The sequence below is a fragment of the Sus scrofa genome, chromosome 1 (assembly GCF_054392235.1).
Source record: "Sus scrofa isolate SSC_HxYL_T2T_F1_AM1 chromosome 1, Sscrofa_HxYL_maternal_Yorkshire_Landrace_v2.0, whole genome shotgun sequence".
Classification (NCBI taxonomy): domain Eukaryota; kingdom Metazoa; phylum Chordata; class Mammalia; order Artiodactyla; family Suidae; genus Sus; species Sus scrofa.
The window spans coordinates 14131789-14150974 of NC_139383.1; the positions used below are offsets into that span (position 1 = coordinate 14131789).

The 19186-nt window shown below is 40.7% G+C and overlaps 1 protein-coding gene across 23 annotated transcripts in view; it reads left to right on the plus strand.

Moving 5' to 3' along the window:
• SYNE1 (spectrin repeat containing nuclear envelope protein 1) overlaps positions 1 to 19186 on the plus strand; it is a 486694-nt gene that overhangs the window by 394736 nt on the left and 72772 nt on the right. For all 23 annotated transcript variants that reach the window (XM_085023506.1, XM_085023534.1, XM_085023521.1 and 20 more), the window contains 8 exons: positions 1310 to 1492; positions 2101 to 2247; positions 4522 to 4676; positions 5099 to 5246; positions 7844 to 7938; positions 11115 to 11349; positions 13247 to 13441; positions 17398 to 17523. In XM_085023506.1, the coding sequence (XP_084879632.1) occupies positions 1310 to 1492; positions 2101 to 2247; positions 4522 to 4676; positions 5099 to 5246; positions 7844 to 7938; positions 11115 to 11349; positions 13247 to 13441; positions 17398 to 17523 (1284 nt within the window). The remainder of the gene's footprint in view (positions 1 to 1309; positions 1493 to 2100; positions 2248 to 4521; positions 4677 to 5098; positions 5247 to 7843; positions 7939 to 11114; positions 11350 to 13246; positions 13442 to 17397; positions 17524 to 19186) is intronic.

The window sequence follows — 19186 nt, forward strand, 5'->3', positions numbered from 1 at the left end:
ACTTTCACAAAACCATTTGTTAGAATTAGGCAAGTTATAAAAAACACATAAGTGACAGTTTAACCCATGCTAAGACCGTCCCATGAATAATGAATAATCACTTTTTAATATCTTTCTAAACTTTTTTAAAGTACTGTTGATTTACAACGTTGTGCTGCTTTATGCTGTGCAGCACAGTGACCCTGTCATACATATATATATATGTTCCTTTACATTTTTAATTAATTAATTATTAAAGTATAGTTGATTTGCAATGTTATGCCAATTTCTGCTGTACAGCAAAGTGACGCAATCATACATATATGTACATTCTTTCTTTCGTTATTATCTAACATCATGGCCTATCCCAAGAGATTGGATAGAGTTTGCTGTGCCATGCAGTAAGACCTCATTGCTTATCTATTCTAAATTGAATAGTTTGCATCTACTAATGAATAATCACTTTAAAGCTGAAGGTGAATACTTAAAATTAAATCAGTGCTCTTCTTCCTCTTTCCACATAGTTTATGAGATTTTTTTATTTTCAGTCTTCAATCCTCTCGAGTTGAGGTACGCTTGGTTTAGAGCCTAGTGCTCTGAATGATCGGGGTGAATTTCCTGATCTCTCTGTCAAGGGTCAAGTTGCCCTTTGTTTGCCGTCCTCTCACTCTTGTCACTGCACAGACATGGCAGGCTCTGCATCTGGTGCAGCACCAGCCACAGTTGGAAGAATCAGTCATTTGTCATCCCTGAGTGGCAGGTGGAAACCAGAAACAGGGAATTTCCACCAGCTTATCATTTGGAGCATCTAAGAGGGTCCCACAAAAAGAAGAGGCAGGAGATGCCACAGAAAAGAAGGGAGATAGCGTTCACTCTTCCTCCTGCTCACCAGAGCTTGGCATCCACACCCACTGAGAGGCAGGGTGTACTGTGACCACTGTCTGACCACACCTGCAACTCCTCCCGGTGTGTATAATATTAAGTCAAAAAAGGTGCCATGTAGCACTGGGTTTTCAAGTTGATATCAGTGGCATGAACAGGCAGGAAAAAAACTACCAAAATGTTTGTGGTCATTGGCTCTGCATAGGTAAGGCGTTTCCCCAATGTCCTGCAATGAGCTTATGTGGCTTTTATAGTCAAAATAGCACATGTACTTTTCAAATGTTAATACACATACATGTTTTTAAAAATCAAATTCAATTCTTCATTTCTTTTTCTGCAGGTGATGGTTATTTACTGTCTGTAGATGTGTGACCCTTTGCTGACTGTTTCTGATAAGAAGTACACTTAATGTATCACTGCATGACGAGCAAATTTTCATCTTCTCTAGGACCTCCTCAGAGGACTGGGGACAGTGAACGATTCCCTTTTCGTTCTCCATGAGCTGGGAGAGCAACTCAAGCAACAAGTGGACGCTTCGGCAGCATCAGCCATTCAGTCTGATCAACTGTCTTTGAGTCAACAGCTAAGTGCCCTGGAACAGGCTCTTTGCAAACAGCAGACCACGTTACAGGTACAGTGCTCGTATCCAGTGGGTGTTATAAATTGGACATTCTGTAAACATCTGGGCATCAGTGCAGGGAAAGAAGAATTTTTCACCACTGAGACCATGCCTCCTTTAAGACCGAAAAGTTTAAAAGTAAACAAACTTGGAAGTTCCAGTGGGGTCAAGGGAAGGTGGGAGTCTTGCACACTTTTCCATAATTTTGCCCCCAAATCAGTGCTTCCTTCCGTGGTAAAATATGTTCAGTTAATCAGCATCAAGTGACTTTAACAATCATGTTTACATAACAAGTTTTTGCAAGAATCAGAATATACTTCTATTTGATAATACATTTAAAAATAAATAATTGCCTACAGATGTGATAAATTCATTTGAGTAATAAAAAAATGAAAAATAAATAAAATAATTGCTTAATTAATGGTAAAAGGAAGTAATTCCAAGTTTGAGGGAAATTACATTAATAAGGAAAAGAGAATTTAAACCAATGTGGTCTTGTCTCTTTAGGAATGTCTCTTAGGAATGGCAATTTCATACACACAAGAATAGGAAAAGTAATTTTAATATCCGCTTGCCCTTTCACTAGATTTCTAAATACCAATTTTCTTTTGTAAAAAAAGGCCGGGGTTCTTGACTATGAAACCTTTACCAAGAGTTTAGAAGCTTTGGAGGCCTGGATAGAAGAAGCTGAAGAAATCCTGCAGGGACAGGACCCTAGCCACTCCTCTGACCTCTCAACCATCCAGGAAAGGATGGAGGAACTTAAGGTAAGTGTGTTTAGGTCCTAGTCCCAGATCATCTATCTTCTGTCCTCAGAATGTTAAAGAAAACTCAAAGCTCCTAAGACTGGGCTACTTTTCTTGAGTTCCCAAGGAAGTTCTTGCCCGCTCTGTTTCCCTGTTCTCTTGGGAGGAGTGAGGGCAGTGAGCCCATGATGGGAGACTCCGCAGGAGCAGTCCTGGAGTTCCACCCGGACTCTGGTCCCTCCCCTGCCCAGTCCATCACCTCCTTCATACGCTTGAACCTCCCATCTCTATCGCCACCATCATTCCCTCCTAATTCAAGCCTCCCAGTCTCTCCCAGGACCAGTGCCACAGCCACAGCCTCCATGGACCTCCATCCAGCTACCCCTCCCCCTCCAACTCACAGTCAGAATGAGCTTTTTCTTTTATTTTTTAAATTTTCTTTTTATTAAGGTATAGTTGATTTACAGTGTTGTGCCACTTTATGCTGTCCAGTAGTGACCCAGTCATGCATATATATGCATTCTCTTTCTTATGTTATCTTCCATCATAATCTACCCCAAGAGTCTTTTTCTTTTAAAGGGTTTTACTTAATTATAAACTATTTTAAAGTCAATAAAATAATACAGTAGACATGCACATTTTATTGTATTATTCCTCTGCTTAAAGCCCTCCATGAGTTCCCATTGTTCTCAGGATAAAGATCTATGTGAATTATCAGGACAAGCAATACCTGTTTCCACCTTCCTAAGGGTCTCGCCTTTACCTTTATTCATTGTCCAGCCACCTGGGGGCTACAGTGCCTTCCAGTCTATGTGTGCTACCTCTGCCCCCGCCACCACTTCTGGAATTCATTCCTTGTCCCCACCAACTCCCTCCGCCCCAAAGGAATCAACTCCTGGTCCTTTTGTTCAATGTCTGTCCCTTGGGAAAGCCTCCCTGTCTCTCTGTGGTCAGGCTCCCCAGTGTCATACTTTCATAGCCCACTGTTCTATTTCTTCAGTATTTTATCATACCGTCTAATGATGTTCATGTCATTAGGTGACTGCTGTTGTCTCTCCTATTGAAATAGTACCTTTGTAAGCCCCATGAGAAAGACTGGGTCATGATGGTTTTGGTCACTGCTGATGTCTACTCATGGAAATTCTGCCATCTGATACTTTGCTTTGGGTGTCAGCAGTTGGAAAGATTTATACTTTCTTCAGGGTTATGAGCCTTTTGCAGAGGATGCAAAGAGGAAACACAGACACCCAAAGGTGTCCCCACCTTTTCTTCTTCCTGAATTTCTTAGATGAAGTTATGAATGCTCACCGGAAAACCAGGACAGGCGCTTCGTCCTGTGTGTGAAGGGTGGAAAGAGATCTGAAAGCATAGACTGCTTTCTATGTTGGTGTTGGGGTCAAGAACCTAAAAGTAAGCTCATAAGAAAATACGTGGTGATTTCAGAGCTCCAGCTGGGAGAATCCAACAAATCTTGCTTACCCGGCTCTACCATTTACTAGCTGGGTGCCCTTGAGCAGTTTTCTTAAAGTGTCTGTGCCTCTTCTTCCTCATTGTAAATCAAGGATAGTAATGGTTCTTACCTTATGGGATTGTTTTGAGGATAAAATGACTTATTACCTGTAACGCCCTTATAACAATGCTTGGTTCATAAGTGCTCAACAAATGTTAGCTGTTACTGTTACAGCCACTACTATTAGTAAATAATAATAAAGGAGCAGATGAAGATGGACAAATGAAATCTAAAGAGTAAGAAATAAGTCTTTTCAGTCATCAACACAATTTTCGTTCTTATCAGTTGAAGCAAGAATTAGTTATGAGTAAATAAATCAAGTGAATAATACATGTAAACTACTGAATGTTCAGTAAAGGATCATGAGTAGCTGTGGAAGCAATAGTAGCAGTGGCAGTGGAAACTGATGAGGAAATACAGCTTTTCTCCTTCTCCTTCTCCTTCTTCTCCTTCTCCTTCTTCTTCTCCTTCTCCTTCTCCTTCTTCTCCTTCTCCTTCTTCTTCTTTTCTTCTCCTTCTTCCTATTGTTATTATTATTATTTTGGTCACATGTGGAAGTTCCCAACCAGGGATCAAACCTGAGCCACAGGTGTAACCAGAGCCACAGCAGTGACATGCAAAATCCTTAACCCACTGTACCAGGAGGCAACTCTGAGATGTAACATGTCTTTATTGGAGACCTAAGATCAGCTCCTTCTTGGAATCAGAAATTCACTGTGCACTTTGAAAGAGCTCTGCCTTTTCTGACCATGGTGCTAAACCTGCTTTTTCCATCTTGCTTTCAGGGACAGATGCTAAAATTCAGCAGCTTGGTCCCAGATTTAGACCGTCTAAATGAGCTTGGCTATAGGTTGCCCCTGAATGATAAAGAAATCAAAAGGATGCAGAATCTGAACCGGCACTGGTCTCTGATCTCTTCTCAGACTACAGAAAGATTCAGGTAGGGTAACTGAGAGATGTTTTGGCCACTCTGATGTATCGGTAAAAATAAGTTCATGCTTTGTGTCTATTTATAAATTCTAGGTCTTTCTTTCCAACGATATTCACAGAATTTGAACAAAACATGGAAAACTCAATTGTGAAGTGGTTTCCCATGTTTAATAAATTAAATATTTTTTTCATCAAAAAATAAACTTTTACATAGTATATATATTAACAATACATATTTTATCATTTTAAAAACTTACCATTGTGAACTTTTTTTTCCTTCAATTTCCTTATGTTTTGTTACCACCTAACATGAAAGCTTTGTGGGGGCCAAATTAAAATCCAAGGCAGAATATATTTAGTCTAGGTTTATATGCTATAAACTATATGAAAAAAAGCAACATCACCGTTATTCTTTTCCCTTCATTCTGTCAGTAAGTTACAGTCATTTTTGCTACAACATCAGACTTTCTTGGAAAAATGTGAAACATGGATGGAATTCCTGGTTCAAACGGAACAGAAGTTAGCCGTAGAGATTTCAGGCAATTATCAGCATCTTTTGGAGCAGCAGAGGGCACACGAGGTGAGTTATGCCAGTAGATTTGGGGATAATAAAATAGTCCTTGGCCTTTGGAAGATGCTGCAAGATGCCATGTGGAAAAATGAAAGTGCTGTGTGCTGAATCTGCTTAAATGCAGGCACTGTTTTTGCCTTCCTACTTAAACCTGAGGTTTTGATATGCTAATCACAAAAATGTGGTCAAGTCTTTGTTCCATAGTCAGTTATAAGCAAGTGGTAGGCTTCAAAATCCTGCAAGGTATGGTGCCAGAATCTACTTACCAGGAGTCGTGGGGAAGCAGAGGGGTGTGTGGAGAGAATACAGAAGGTTAGAGAATTTCCCAGTTGAGTTACAGACTACACCAATGTTGCTAAGGCTGGTTGTTTAAGAGATTATGCTTTGATCAAAAGTCTTTGATAAATGGAAGCTGTGAGTTCTTCAAAAGCATGTTTACATGTTATACTAGGAAATCAAGCCACCAAATATCTCCAAGTGTACCTCTTGCTCAAATTACATTGTAATCATTTCTCAAGAAACAACAAGAGAGAATTCAATACAAAAAGCAAATTTAATCAATTTCCTTAGTCCCTATTTTGCTATTTACTGATGTAACTAAGTTGCTCCATGTGTTTGTGAAATATACACAAATGGAGAGACAGGATGTGCCTAAACAAGAGAAAAATTTAATACAAGACTTAAAAGAGAAACTAATTTTGCCTTTTTTTTTTTTTTTTTTTTTTTTTTTTTTTTTTTTTTTTTTTTTTTTTTTTTTGCTTTTTAGGGCTGCACCCACAGCATATGGAGGTTCCCAGGCTAGGGGTTGAATTGGAGCTACAGCTTCTGGCTAATGTCACAGCCACAGCAATAAAGGATCCGAGCTGTGTCTGCAACCTACACCACAGCTCACGGCAACGCCGGATCCTTAACCCACTGATCGAGGCCAGGGAACAAACCCGAAACCTCATGGTACCTAGTGAGTTTCGTTTCCACTGTGCCACCGCAGGAACTCCCATTTTGCTTAAATTTAAAAAAATAGAGAAGTTAAATGTGTGAGGTATTTTTAAGTCCAGTTTTACAGAGTTAACCAATGATGAAATAAAATACAATGAATCAAAACTAAAATTAAATATCATTTCATACTTACTAGGATGGCTACAGTAAAAAAGATAACAAGTGTTGATGAGGGGATAGAGAAATTGGAATGCTCACACATTGCTGGCGGGAATGTCAAATGGTGAATCTGCTTTGGAAAACAGTCTGGCAAGTTCCTCCAGACATTAAGGATGGAATTACCACTCCTAGGTAGACACCCAAGGGAAAGGAAAATATATTTGCACACAAAAACTTATACCAGAATTTTGGCCATTGCAGAGTTATGCATAGTAGTGCAAAAATGGAAACAACCAAATATCTACTAACTGATGATAGTGAAATAATATGTGGTATATCCATTCAGTGAAATACTATTCAGCAATAAAAAGGGAACACAATACTCATACATACTGCAATGTGGATCAACCTTGAAAGTATTATGCTAAATGGAAAGAAGCCAGTCACAAAAGAGTAAATTACATGATTCTGTTTATGTGAAATGTCCAGAGTCAGAAAACCCACAGAAACAGAAAATAGTTACCTAGGGCTGGAGGCCCCCCTGAGATGGGTATTGGATTGCTAATGAGTAAGGAGCTTTTAAGGGGCAGTGAAAATGGTCCAAAATTGATAGTGGTGATGATTTGATGATCGTATAACTCTGTAAACATAATACAAATCATTAAATTGTACACTTTAAATAGGCGAATTGTGGAGTTCCTGTCGTGGCTCCTGTCGTGGTTACCGAATCCGACTAGGAACTTTGAGGTTGTGGGTTCGATCCCTGGCCTCACTCAGTGGGTTAAGGATCTGGCGTTGCCTTGATCCGTGGTATAGGTTGCAGATGTGGCTCCGATCTGGTGTTGCTGTGGCTGTGGTGTAGGCCAGCGGCTATAGCTCTGATTAGACCCCAAGCCTGAACCTCCATATGCTGCAGGTGCGGCCCTAGGAAAGAGGAAAAAACAATAAATAAATAAATAAATAGGTGAATTGTATGATATGGAAATCTGTCTTGGTAAAGCTTTTTAAAAACAGTGAAAATAGTTCAAAGGACTTTCTTTTGCCTTTTGTTAGTAGTGAAATAAGTTTATTAACTGAATTAAATTGAATTGAAGCAAATTAAATGGTGAGTATAAAAAAGGATGGATTTTTTTCCATTCAACTTTTTAAAAGGTCTTAAGCTGTTCTGTATCTGAAAATGAACCATATTCTATATGTAAAATAAACCAGAATACAGATTATGCATTAAACTAACTTTATTAGGTGATTTTGAAAAAAAAAAAGGGAAACATATTTTTAATTTTAGTTACTTAGTTTTAGCAAATAAAAACCAAACTGTATCTTTAAGTTTATCTTGTTTGATGGTTTAAAACGACGTTTTTCCTACACTGCAGGATTTCACACACATCCTGATTCAGTTCGAGATATTTTTCGTAGCCTTGGTTAAACCAGAATTTGGGGGAAATTGTTAGAGAACTGGTCACTGAAATTAGGAGCTCTAAATTACGTTTTTTCTTTTTTAAAAATGACAGTTGTTTCAAGCAGAGATGTTCAGTCGTCAGCAGATCTTGCACTCGATTATCGCTGATGGGCAGCATCTTCTAGAACAAGGTCAAGTGGATGACAGGTAGGATCTTTGCTATATTATTATGAAGAAAGGTTCCTGTAAATTGGTCATTTTCTTTTTAATGAGCAGATTAGAGAATGTATATCCAATCTTCCTAAGGCAATTGTACTGCAAAGCAACCTCAGTAATTGGAGGGAAGACTTGTCTAACTCTCTGAAATGACTGAGTATTGAATCTTTTTAAGGAACCGCTGTTATATTAGATGAAGGACATAGAGTAATTGGAAATCACCCAGCCAACCTTCGCCAGTGGTCTGTAGGAGACTGGAACTAATGAATAGACAGAATGACTTGTATCAGTGATGTAGCGATGGTTTGTAAACAGATGCTCCTAATCTTCTCCTATGATTACAGAAATTGTATTCCTCAGAGGAGCATAGAGATCCCTCGACCAAATCTCTTACTTAATAATTGAAAACTGGAGGCCCAGAAATGTGAGCAGATTTAACTAAAGTCACATAACCAAGTAGCAGCCGAATCAAGCCTAAAACTCCTGTACCTAATTTTTAGTCAGGGCCAGCCAGGTTCCCCAAACAATGACAAGGCCTCCATGTTTGAAAATGATTTGCTACCATAAGTCTGATTACACTCAACTCGAAACCTTGCTTCCTCTTTATTATTTAGCAGATTATCACTATATTAAAAATGCAGAGGTAAAATCTAGCCCCTTTCTAGACTTCTGTGTGAATTGGCGATTTCTTCCTGTATTTACATGTCCTAGAAACGATATTTACCACATCTACTTTCTGTGGTGATATTTGGAGTACAAATGTCATTTATTTTATCACATATGTACATCTTTTCCATATTTATGACCAGTAGTTGTGATTATATGTAAGTCATTATTTTTATTGAACGGATTTTTTCTTTTTAACGTTTTGGAAGCAATCTCAGCTTTAAGTGGATATTTCTTTGGAAGTGCATGAAAGATTTTCATGGTTAAGCTTGGAACAACAAAATGTGATACCATATTTATTCCATTCTAAGTAAGCCAATCTTAAATGCAAGCTTTCCTGAGAATTTAAGGCCTTCGAAATAAGACAAATTCAAATGCAATTAACTTATCTTTTGCTTTATCCTCCCTACTCTCTAGCAATATTATAAAAGCTGGAGTCATTAAGTAAAATAAAATTTAAAATTCATGCACAAGCCAACATCTATTAAATTTTAAATGTTAAAAACAGGGAAAAACACCAAAGAGATGAAAATGGGAGGATTGGACCTGAGGGTTACTTTGAAAGTTGCAAGTGAAAAAGAATTCAACATGAGAGCATGTTGACAAATAGCAAAGTCCTAGATTATAAATGTATTGTGTTTAAAAGTTTGTTATACCTTTTGGTTTTTTTAGAGTGAAGTTTAGCGTTGAGCCCAGTGTCAAGTTTTTGGTAGTTCCTCATGCTGTCCTGTAGCTCAGGACAGCTTTGTCCTACAAAGGGGGGATGAAGGTGCCACGGGGACCTTGGATGGCTGCCTGGTAGGAAACAGGATCCAGGGCTCTCTTCGTGTAGCAGGACATACTCTGGAGTTAGATGTTTTCAGAGATGATGGATGCTTGTAATTTTTGCAGTTAGATTATAAATATCAGAATTTCAAGGTCACAAGCACTTAATAACACATTTGGTAACAAAATGAAAGTTTATAATCGCCCTAGGTAATAGGAGGTATCAAGAACATGGAAATCTAGAATGGTAAGTCCAATTCAGATTAGAAGCCACCCTCCAGAAGGAAAAAAAGCAAAACTAGTAAAATAAAGAGTAAGTAACAGTACACTTGGGTATGAAAATGTATGAATAGCACTATAATCTACAAAGAAACTCATTCGGTTGACACTGGACAAATTAGATCTAGAGCCCCAGTCAGATGTTAAAGAAAACGTCATAGACAACTACCAATGTTTTTTAAAGATAGAAAACACAGAGATAGGAAGAATGAACTAAAAGATGTGAGATGAGTTAGCCTGAAACTGAGAAAGCTTAAATAGTATTGAATATCTAAGTATACAGACAACCTTCATTCAGAAAATGATGACTAAATGGTTTTCGTTTCTTAAAGAAAAACTGAAATGGACTTAAAGTGCACAAGAAAGATTTCAGTTAGTATGTGCAATAATTTGCTAAAGATTAGGGCTGTTTATTGTGAGGGAATACGGAGAGTTGATAGAGTACAGTTTTAAAAGATATTTTTAGGGAGTCGCCGTTGTGGCTCGGCAGGTTAAGAACCTGACTAATATCCATGAGAATGTGGGTTCGACCCCTGGCCTTGCTTAGTAGGTTAAAGGATCCAGTATTGCTGAGAGCTGTGGTGTAGGTCACAGACACCTCTCAGATCGCCGTTGCTGTGGCTATAGCGTAGGTCGGCAGCTGCAGCTCTGATTCAACCCCTAGCCTGGGAACGTCCCATGCCACAGGTGTGGCCCTATAAAAATAAAATTTAAAAAAAGGTATTTTTAAGTAACAATTTTATTTACTTGGCTTATGATTCTAGCTAAAATAACCCAATTTTGTTCTTCCAACATAGCTTAGAATTGTAGCTGCAAAGAGAGGGTATAAAGAAGCTAGGCTCCTCATCGCCCCCTGCTGCCACCCACGCGGGATGCTGCATACATTGCCCTGGGCATGTCCAGGGATGCCACTCCCACTGCAGCTGCTGCCCTATGCTCTGTCGCCTCTGATGCACTCAGACAAAGAGTAAATGACAGTGACCTCACAGAGATGTCTTCCACCTGTGCTGAGACGGGAACACACTCACCCACCGTTTGCAAACATGGATAGTTTGTTATTAATTTAGTGACTTTCAATAGACCCAATAACAGATCATGGCATGATATTTGAAAACCTCTGGGGAGTTCCCATTGTGGTTTAGTAGTAACGAATCCAGCTAGTACCCATGAGGATGCAGTGGGTTAAGCATCCGGGGTTACCATGAGCTGAGGTGTAGGTCACAGACATGACGCGGATCTGGCGTTGCTGTGGCTGTGACATAGGCCAGCAGCTGCAGCCCAGGGACTTCCATATGCCGCAGGTGTGGCCCTAAAAAGAAAAAAGAAAGATAAAAGAAAACCTCTGCCCTGGATCACCTCTTAGGGCTTCGAGGTCACTGGGGAGGTGTACATACGTGGCTTGTGTTACCGCGTGCAGGACAATGGCGGTCTTCCTCACATAATTCTTTCTTCACCAGGGATGAGTTCAACCTGAAATTGACACTCCTGAGTAACCAGTGGCAGGGGGTGATCCGCAGGGCCCAGCAGAGGCGGGGCATCATCGACAGCCAGATTCGCCAGTGGCAGCGCTACAGGGAGATGGCTGAAAAGCTTCGGAAATGGTTGGTCGAAGTGTCCTATCTGCCCACGAGTGGTCTCGGAAGTGTCCCCATACCGCTGCAGCAAGCAAGGACCCTCTTTGATGAAGTGCAGGTGAGGTGCAAAATGGGCTCGTTTTAAGCCTCTTCTCCATTTCTGCTGCATGCTTTCCCCTGGCCCCCGTTCTTCAGAAGGATTCTGGAATGCCCTTGGAATGAGGACAGGCATTGCTCTCCAGTGTCAACAGAAATACTGAGATAAGATGACCACCAGTGTGTTCCAAAGTCCCTATTTGACCACGAAAGTGTGGTGAGTCCCAGCCTCTCATGAAGCTGCCTCCACGTCACCCACGGAGGCCTCAGCAGCTCAGTGAAGCCGGGCATGGATGGAAAGGCAGGGGCAAGGGAAGGGGAACGTCACGCTGACTACATATTTCACTCACGAGCAATTTAAACATGTAACTGAAGTTTCAAAGATGAAAGCCTCGCTCCTGTGGATGCTCTTCCTCCATGCCCCTTACTCTCCCCAGCCTGGAGTCGGGGGCCCCTGCCTCTTACGTGGAGACGCCCGCACCCTCTCATCAGTCCTTCCCAGTCTATCTCAAGGACGCCTCTCGCTTTGAAGGTCATTGTTCTCTGCTTCCTTTCGCCTCCTCCCTTCTCTGGCAAACCCCATCTATACACGTGGCTGCTTCAGTTACTTCCTAGCAGCGGAGAAGGGTCAAATGGGCATCTTCACCTCCCGGGCCTCCGCCTCTTGTATCAGCCAGCTTTTTGATTTGTAACCACGTGCATCACAGACGTGATAGGCGCTGTACCTTCCAACAGAACCTGTGATCTCTGGACCAGCCACTCTCCATCAGTCCCTTCCATGTGCCTAAGCCGGGGAAATGTCATCCCCGGCTGTCTGGTCTTTCCGTCAGGAACCCTAGAGTCAGTCGGGAGCTCTTCTCTTCCTCTTCTCTCCCTCCCCGTATCTTCGTCTACCTCAAGTTTCCATCCCTACTGCCACTGCCTTAGATTAGGTGCTCATGATTTCTTGCCTAGAGAGGCAGTAGCTTCCTAACCTGGCTTAGGGTGTTTCCTGTACGTGGCCTTCTTCCATCTCATTTTCTACCCAGCTGCTCAATACCCTGCCGTTCGTCTCAGTCACTTTTACCATAAAGACCAAATTCCTGCGCAAGGTGTGGGCTTGCCTCATCTTCTACCACTTTCTTCCAGGCATCCTATATTAGTCTTCTTTTTTTTTTTTTTTTTTTTTTTTTTTTTTTTAATTTTTAGGGCCACACCTGGGGCATATGGATGTTCCCGGGCTAGGGGTCCAATCAGAGCTTCAGTTGCCAGCCTATGCCACAGCCACAGCCATGTGGGATCCAAGCCACACCTACGCTACAGCTCATGGCAGTGCTGGATCCTTTAACCCACTGATCGAGGCCAGGGACTGAACCCTCAGCCTCATGGATACTCGTCAGGCTTGTAACCTGCTGAGCCACAAGGGAAACTCCCCAGGCATCCCGTAGTCCAGCTACTGAAACCCCAGTGTCCTGACTGTGTCATATTTATCTCACAGAACGAGTTTGGGCATCCTCACTTCTCTGTGTGAAGATGTTCTCTCCCTGATCCTGGCCCTCCTCACACCAGACCCTTCTTAATCTGGTTGTGTTCCTATGTCTTTCAAGGTTCTTGAATCTTTTACCACTTGAAGAAGCCTCCCTGTGACCCCTGATGGGTCGGATGTCCCTCTGTGAACCTGGGCATCCATCCCATGGAGCAGTGTTCATATTGCCTTGGGATGGTGTTTACCTTGGGGGCAGAAACTAAGCCCTCTCTGTTGCCCTCTCCTTTATTTATACGATGATGCTTCACTTAGGCACAGAGTACCAGGTCAGTCCAGCTTTTTGGGAGGAAGAAGGCATGTTACGTATGCAAACCTTTAGAGTTATTTTAAAATACTTGTAGCGGGGAAGTGTGAAGAAAAGAATGAGAACATAAAAATCTTTGGTCCCTTTCAGTTCAAAGAAAAAGTGTTCCTGCGACAGCAAGGCAGCTACATTCTCACCGTGGAGGCTGGCAAGCAGCTCCTGCTCTCCGCCGACAGTGGCGCTGAGGCCGCCTTGCAGGCCGAACTCGCTGAAACCCAAGAGAAATGGAAATCAGCCAGTGTGCATCTGGAGGAGCAGAAGAAAAAACTGGCCTTCTTGTTGAAAGTGAGTTCAGTTCTTTCCTCCTCTAGGCCTAATGCCATTTAGTTGTTGTGCTGCCTCCTTTGCATTGTCCTGAGCCTCCAATAACACAGATTATTAAGTCGTACCCTGCAGTATTCTGATCCCCTGTATCTTATTTGAGACTTTGTCCTGTCTTGCATGAGCTAGAAAAGTTTCCCAACTTTCAGCCATTTGTCTTTCAGGAAAATCCCCTAACAAAGTAGTTTTGAGTCAAATAAGACCATCCAAGCGGTGAATATTGATTCATGGCCAGCACTAAGCCAGAAGCCACGAGATGCCTTTATAAATCCAGACAAGAATGCAAAGAGTCGATTCCACTCCCTACTCTGAGACTCTAAAGTGGTTTTCAAGATTGATATCTCTTATTTTATAGCAGGGAAAAACCTATCCAAGAAGATACTCTTGATGTGATCTTAGCTTATCCAGGCAAGTTGCTACGAGATAAAAATCTCCAGGAGGTATATTAAGCCTTTAGTTGGATACAGATAGCATGGAAATGTAGACTTATCAGACCTCCCACAATGTTTTTCTCCCTCCCTTTCCCATGGCTTGTGTAACACATACTTAAATCAGCAGTTGAATTAAAGCCTGGGCTCTAAATTCAGCTAAACCCAGGTCAAAACCATAATCAACCAAGGAACCTGGTTAACTCCACCCATCAAAGCCTCAGTTTCCTCATCTGTAGAGTGGGTATGATTATAGCTCTCGCCTACGGCACTGTGAGAGTTTAATGAAATAATGGAAAGAAATCATGGATCAAAGCATCCACTGCATACTGAGTACCCAGTAAATGACAGTGACTGTCATGGTTGATATTATCATCATTTTGAAACTGAACATGACTGCAGACTGAAATTTTATGTATGTTGATAATTAGCAATGTATTTAGTGAGATTATCTATTAACTCTGGCCTGTCACTTTTTGGATCAGAGATAATAGCCAAAGAAGTTAATGAAACACATTTTTGCTTTTTTTTTTTTTTAGTGCTTAAAGTATGCACACTCATTGGGTTCATTCTGTCAAATTTTGTTTAATAATATATTACCTCCAAAAATGCCCCTGAACATATTTTTAGAGAAGCATTATTTGCACCTCGCACGATTCATCAGTAATTCAATACGCCTGATTCTTTTTTCTTCTTTGCTGCTTTCAGGGAAGGATTAAAAATGCTGTAACTCATTCTGTAGAGAACATGTTAATCATATATTTCTCTTTATTTGTGATGTGATTTTTGGACACATTTCTAAGACTTCATAAGGCGAGATGGCTGAGTCACTGCATTTGCTTTTCTTGTCAGTCTGTTTGTTGGTGTATAAAGCATCCACTTTGATAGATGTTTGCCGACCATAACCTCTAGTTATTTCCTTATAATTCATGTAGTAGAAAGACTTGATTAAAGCTTTAGAACCTAAGCCATCCTTGGAAAGGAGAATCCCAATTCTCTTGTTAAAGTTTTATTTTCTTTTGGATCATACACTAGGTCCTGTTTGCCTAAAGAAGGAATTGATGGAACTAAATGCTAGTGTTTATACAGCCTCATTTTACTGTATCTTTTCACCATAGCCATAATGCTTACCTATTTTTAGCTCTTAATTGAGTGATGAGTAAATATGCCAAAAATACAGTCATAATAATTCTCTGCCCTGCATATTTACCTGCTTCACTGTTTTGTAAGGAAAAGTAAAAAGCGACCTTTTCTCTTTGCGATCTATGAACATTTGTTGTCTTCATGTTGATAAATTTCAGAGTGTGTGATGATTTAGTTGAAAAGTTTGTTACATTTAAGCAGAAAAAGGATCTCTTGTCCTGTGCTCGCTCTGCTTAGCACTGATGAACTAGGTGTAGGCTGGGAACACTGAGATATTTTAATAAAGGGGAATGGAACAAATCTGTCCAAAACAGACATTTGGGGGGTTTGGGGGGGGTTTGTTTCTATTCTTCTGGTGAATAAGAAGAGGTAGTGTAATTAGGTACTCTAGAAAGTTCCCTGAAGGAATCTTAAAGAGAAATGAGGATCTTAGGCAAACTCTCAGTTCTGTTAAAAACCAAAAGACATTCTGAACAGGGAAGCACTGTAGCCAACACTTCTTAACGTGTCTTCTCATTGCTATGCTGAAAAGAAGGCATCAGAAGAGAAGACAGAAAGAACTCAGACAGGAAAGGACCAGTGATGAAAGGTGATGAAAGGGATCCTGGGAAGGGCAATGCAGCAGGATTTGGCACCAGGCTAACTCCTAAAAAAACTCGAGTGATTCCTCTTCAGAGCTCAGTAATTTAAGTTGTGGGGAGGGTGCCTGGGGACGGGGAGGCCAAGAATGGGGAGTATTGGACAAAATTAAGGAAATATGTTTGGTTGGATTTCATTGTCACTGAGACACCAGATATGGGTTAATTTGTAGATAGGGTGCTGTCAAGACTCAAGTCTCCACCATGGTTCCTTTCTTTTTTTTTCTCGTATCTTCTTGTTTTGCTTTTTAGAGCCACACACTGATGCATATGGAGGTTCCCAGGCTAGGAGTCAAATTGGAGCTGCAGCTGTGGGCCTAGGCCACAGCCACAGCAACATGGGGTCCGAGCCACATCTGCAACCTACACCACAGCTCACCGCAATGCCAGATCCTTAAACCTCTGAGCGAGGCCAGGGATGGAACTCGCATCCTCATGGATCCTAGTCAGGTTCCTTAACCACTGAACCATGAAGAGAACTCCTTGTATTGTCTTTTTTAATTGCAAAAGAAGTACATGTGTGTGTCTGAAAAAAAAAATTCAGACAATATTTGAAGTATAGAGAGTAAAAGAGGAAATTTCTGCTACGCCACCCCCCAAATCCTAGGATCTTCCCCAGAGGTAACTGTTGTGACCAGTTTGATGTGTAATCTTCCCAAACACAAGTGCGTCACGTACCTTTTCTTTTGTCAGTACGTGGAGATGGACCACGTGCCAGGCCTCCATTCTCTACCACTTGTCCTGCTACACGGTCCTTCAGAGCGCTTATCAGAACCTGGCACACAAGATGTGTATTTTTTTAAATTTTGCATTATCTCTCTTCCTCTACTGTTTTGCTTTGAATGGGTTTTTTAGGTCTTACATGCTTTGCCTTTTGTCACATATGTTTCAATCCTATCAAGAGAAAGCCAGTCAAATGTCATGTTTTTCATAGTTAGATGTTTCTATTTATGTAACGATTCAAATCTCAGTGGCCCATACTATTTATATAGTGAATGGAATCAGAGTCAAGGTTATGTTATGTTTACATTTCATATCACTTTCCTTTTTTTTTTTTTTTTTTTGCAACACCTATGACATGTAGGCATTCCTGGGCAAGGGATCAAACCCAAGCCACAGCAGTGACCTGAGCCACTGCAGAAACAATACCAGATCCTTAACCTGCTGCCCCACAAGAGAACTCCACATTTAATTTTTCTTACCTATATGTATTTTCACCCTGAAAGAAATTCCATATACTCTTTGTTATCCTTTATAGTGCGTTAAGATAGCATGGACATTGGCGAAGTTGTGGGTGTAATTAGGAAAAAGGCACAGTACTGTGCTGATTCTCTTACCTCTGCAGATAGATTCGGATTGAGATGACATTTTTGAGCACCCATAACATTCTGGGCATCGTACTTGGTGTCTTGACACCTGTCATTTCCTTTAATCCTCCAGCAACTATGGAGAGTATGTATTATTTCAGTTTTCACAAGGAACACGGAGACACAGTGCATTATCTGCTTAAAGTCACACAGATCAAAAGAAATATTCCGTTTAGGACTCAGCTCTTTGGATACGGCCTCCCAGGGCAGGGGGTGTGGAGCCGCCTTTGGCAGTCATCAGTGTAACTTTAATTCTTTCTCTGGGAATTCAGAAGAGTTCTCCTTTTTTTCCCCCCTCCCCCCCCAAAAAAAATTCATGAAATGTCTTTCTCCTCCCGTTATAGGACTGGGAGAAATGCGAGAACGGAATAGCGGATTCCCTGGAGAAACTGCGAACTTTCAAAAAGAGGCTTTCCCAACCCCTGCCAGATCACCATGAAGAAATTCACGCTGAGCTCATGCGTTGCAAGGTAAAGCGCTGGATTGAACTTTGACCTGTCACCTACCTGGGTTTCTTCCATAATAACGCCTTGGAAGGCAGCATCCAAGTCAAGCTCCTCTCGTTGTCTACATGTAGGTGCAAGTTTCTGGTATTTTGCACGAGGGCAGAGATCTCTGGTGAAACTTGCTTGTTGATTTATCACAGCTGATGAAATTATAGACCAGTTTATGGCTTACCTGGCGCAAGTAAATGAAAATGTAAAACGCAACTTTGAAAGACATTTAAAAGTTAGGTAAAGAGCAATGAAAACAATCTTTTTAAAGAATTCAGACTGGAGAGTCATTCTAGTGGATGAGTCTTGTTCACAGAAAGAGGAGTAAGGCTGGGCACCCTAGAAATTCTGCAGGCAGTGGCCCTTGGAGAAACACCCTGCCCTCCAGGCCCTTCCCTATAAGGAAAGCAGAAATTATAAATAACTGACTTCAATTATTGCTTGGAGACATACTTCAGTTACTCAGGGCCCTAACTATTTAAAGATTATTACAAACAGTATTTAGGTTTCTCAGAAAACTAAAAATAGAATTACCATGTGATCCAGCATGCCACTCCTGGGCATAAGTCCAGATAAAACTATAATTTGAAAAGATACATGTACCCCATGTTCATAGCAGCACTGTTCGCAATAGCCAAGACATGGAAACTGACAGATGAATGGATTAAGAAGATGTGTTATATGTATAAAATGGAATACTACTCAGCTATAAAAAAGAATGAAATAATATTTATAGCAACATGGATGCAACTAGAGATTCTCATACTCAGTGAACTCAAACAGAGAAAGACAAATATCACATGAGATCACTTATATGTGGAGCCTAAAATATGGCATAAATGAACCTATCTACAGGACAGAAACAGACAGGGAGAACAGACTTGTGGGCCAAAGGGGAGTGGGCAAAGAATGGGATGAACTGGGAGTCTGGTGTTAGTAGATGCAAACTGTTGCATTTAGAATGGATATACAACAAGGCCCTACTGTACAGCGCAGGGAACTCCTGGGACAGATCATGATGGAAAATAATATTTTTAAAAAAGAATGTAAAAAAAAAAAAAACTTCAAATCAGACTTGGAAGCAAATCAGCGGCTAATACAGACCCCTGCCTGCATGGCGAGCTCACTCAGACCAACATGAGTTAGTGGCTGTCAGATTTGTTGCATTCACTGCTGTTTAGCCAAGTAGAGGCCCGAACAGCAGTTATCTGCTGAGAAATATGCAGCTCAAATCAAAACTACCCTTAAAAATATTCCCCCCTGACACACACAAATTACATGTTCTCATGTTCTCCAAGCTGTTTGCAAATTATTGCACTAGATTGCACTAGAGGAATTGTGTTTAAAACTTCATACAGACTTAAATGATTTGGATTTTGATCAGAAGTTCTCTGCTTCACTTCTGCTAAGACATCATAAGCATTTAAGAGTGATTAATTTTTGGAAAGGCTAGAAAGCATGAAAAGGATGGCTATAAATGTTTTTTCATATCAAAATTTAAAGATGGTCTTTGAAACTTGAGAGAGGCCAATTTAGAAAAAATAAAAGGTAATATACTTTATATCATGGATGGTAAGTGAGTGAAATATTTATATTGAGGTGTAAATTCAGAAGTATGCATAGATTAAAAAGAGGTTTT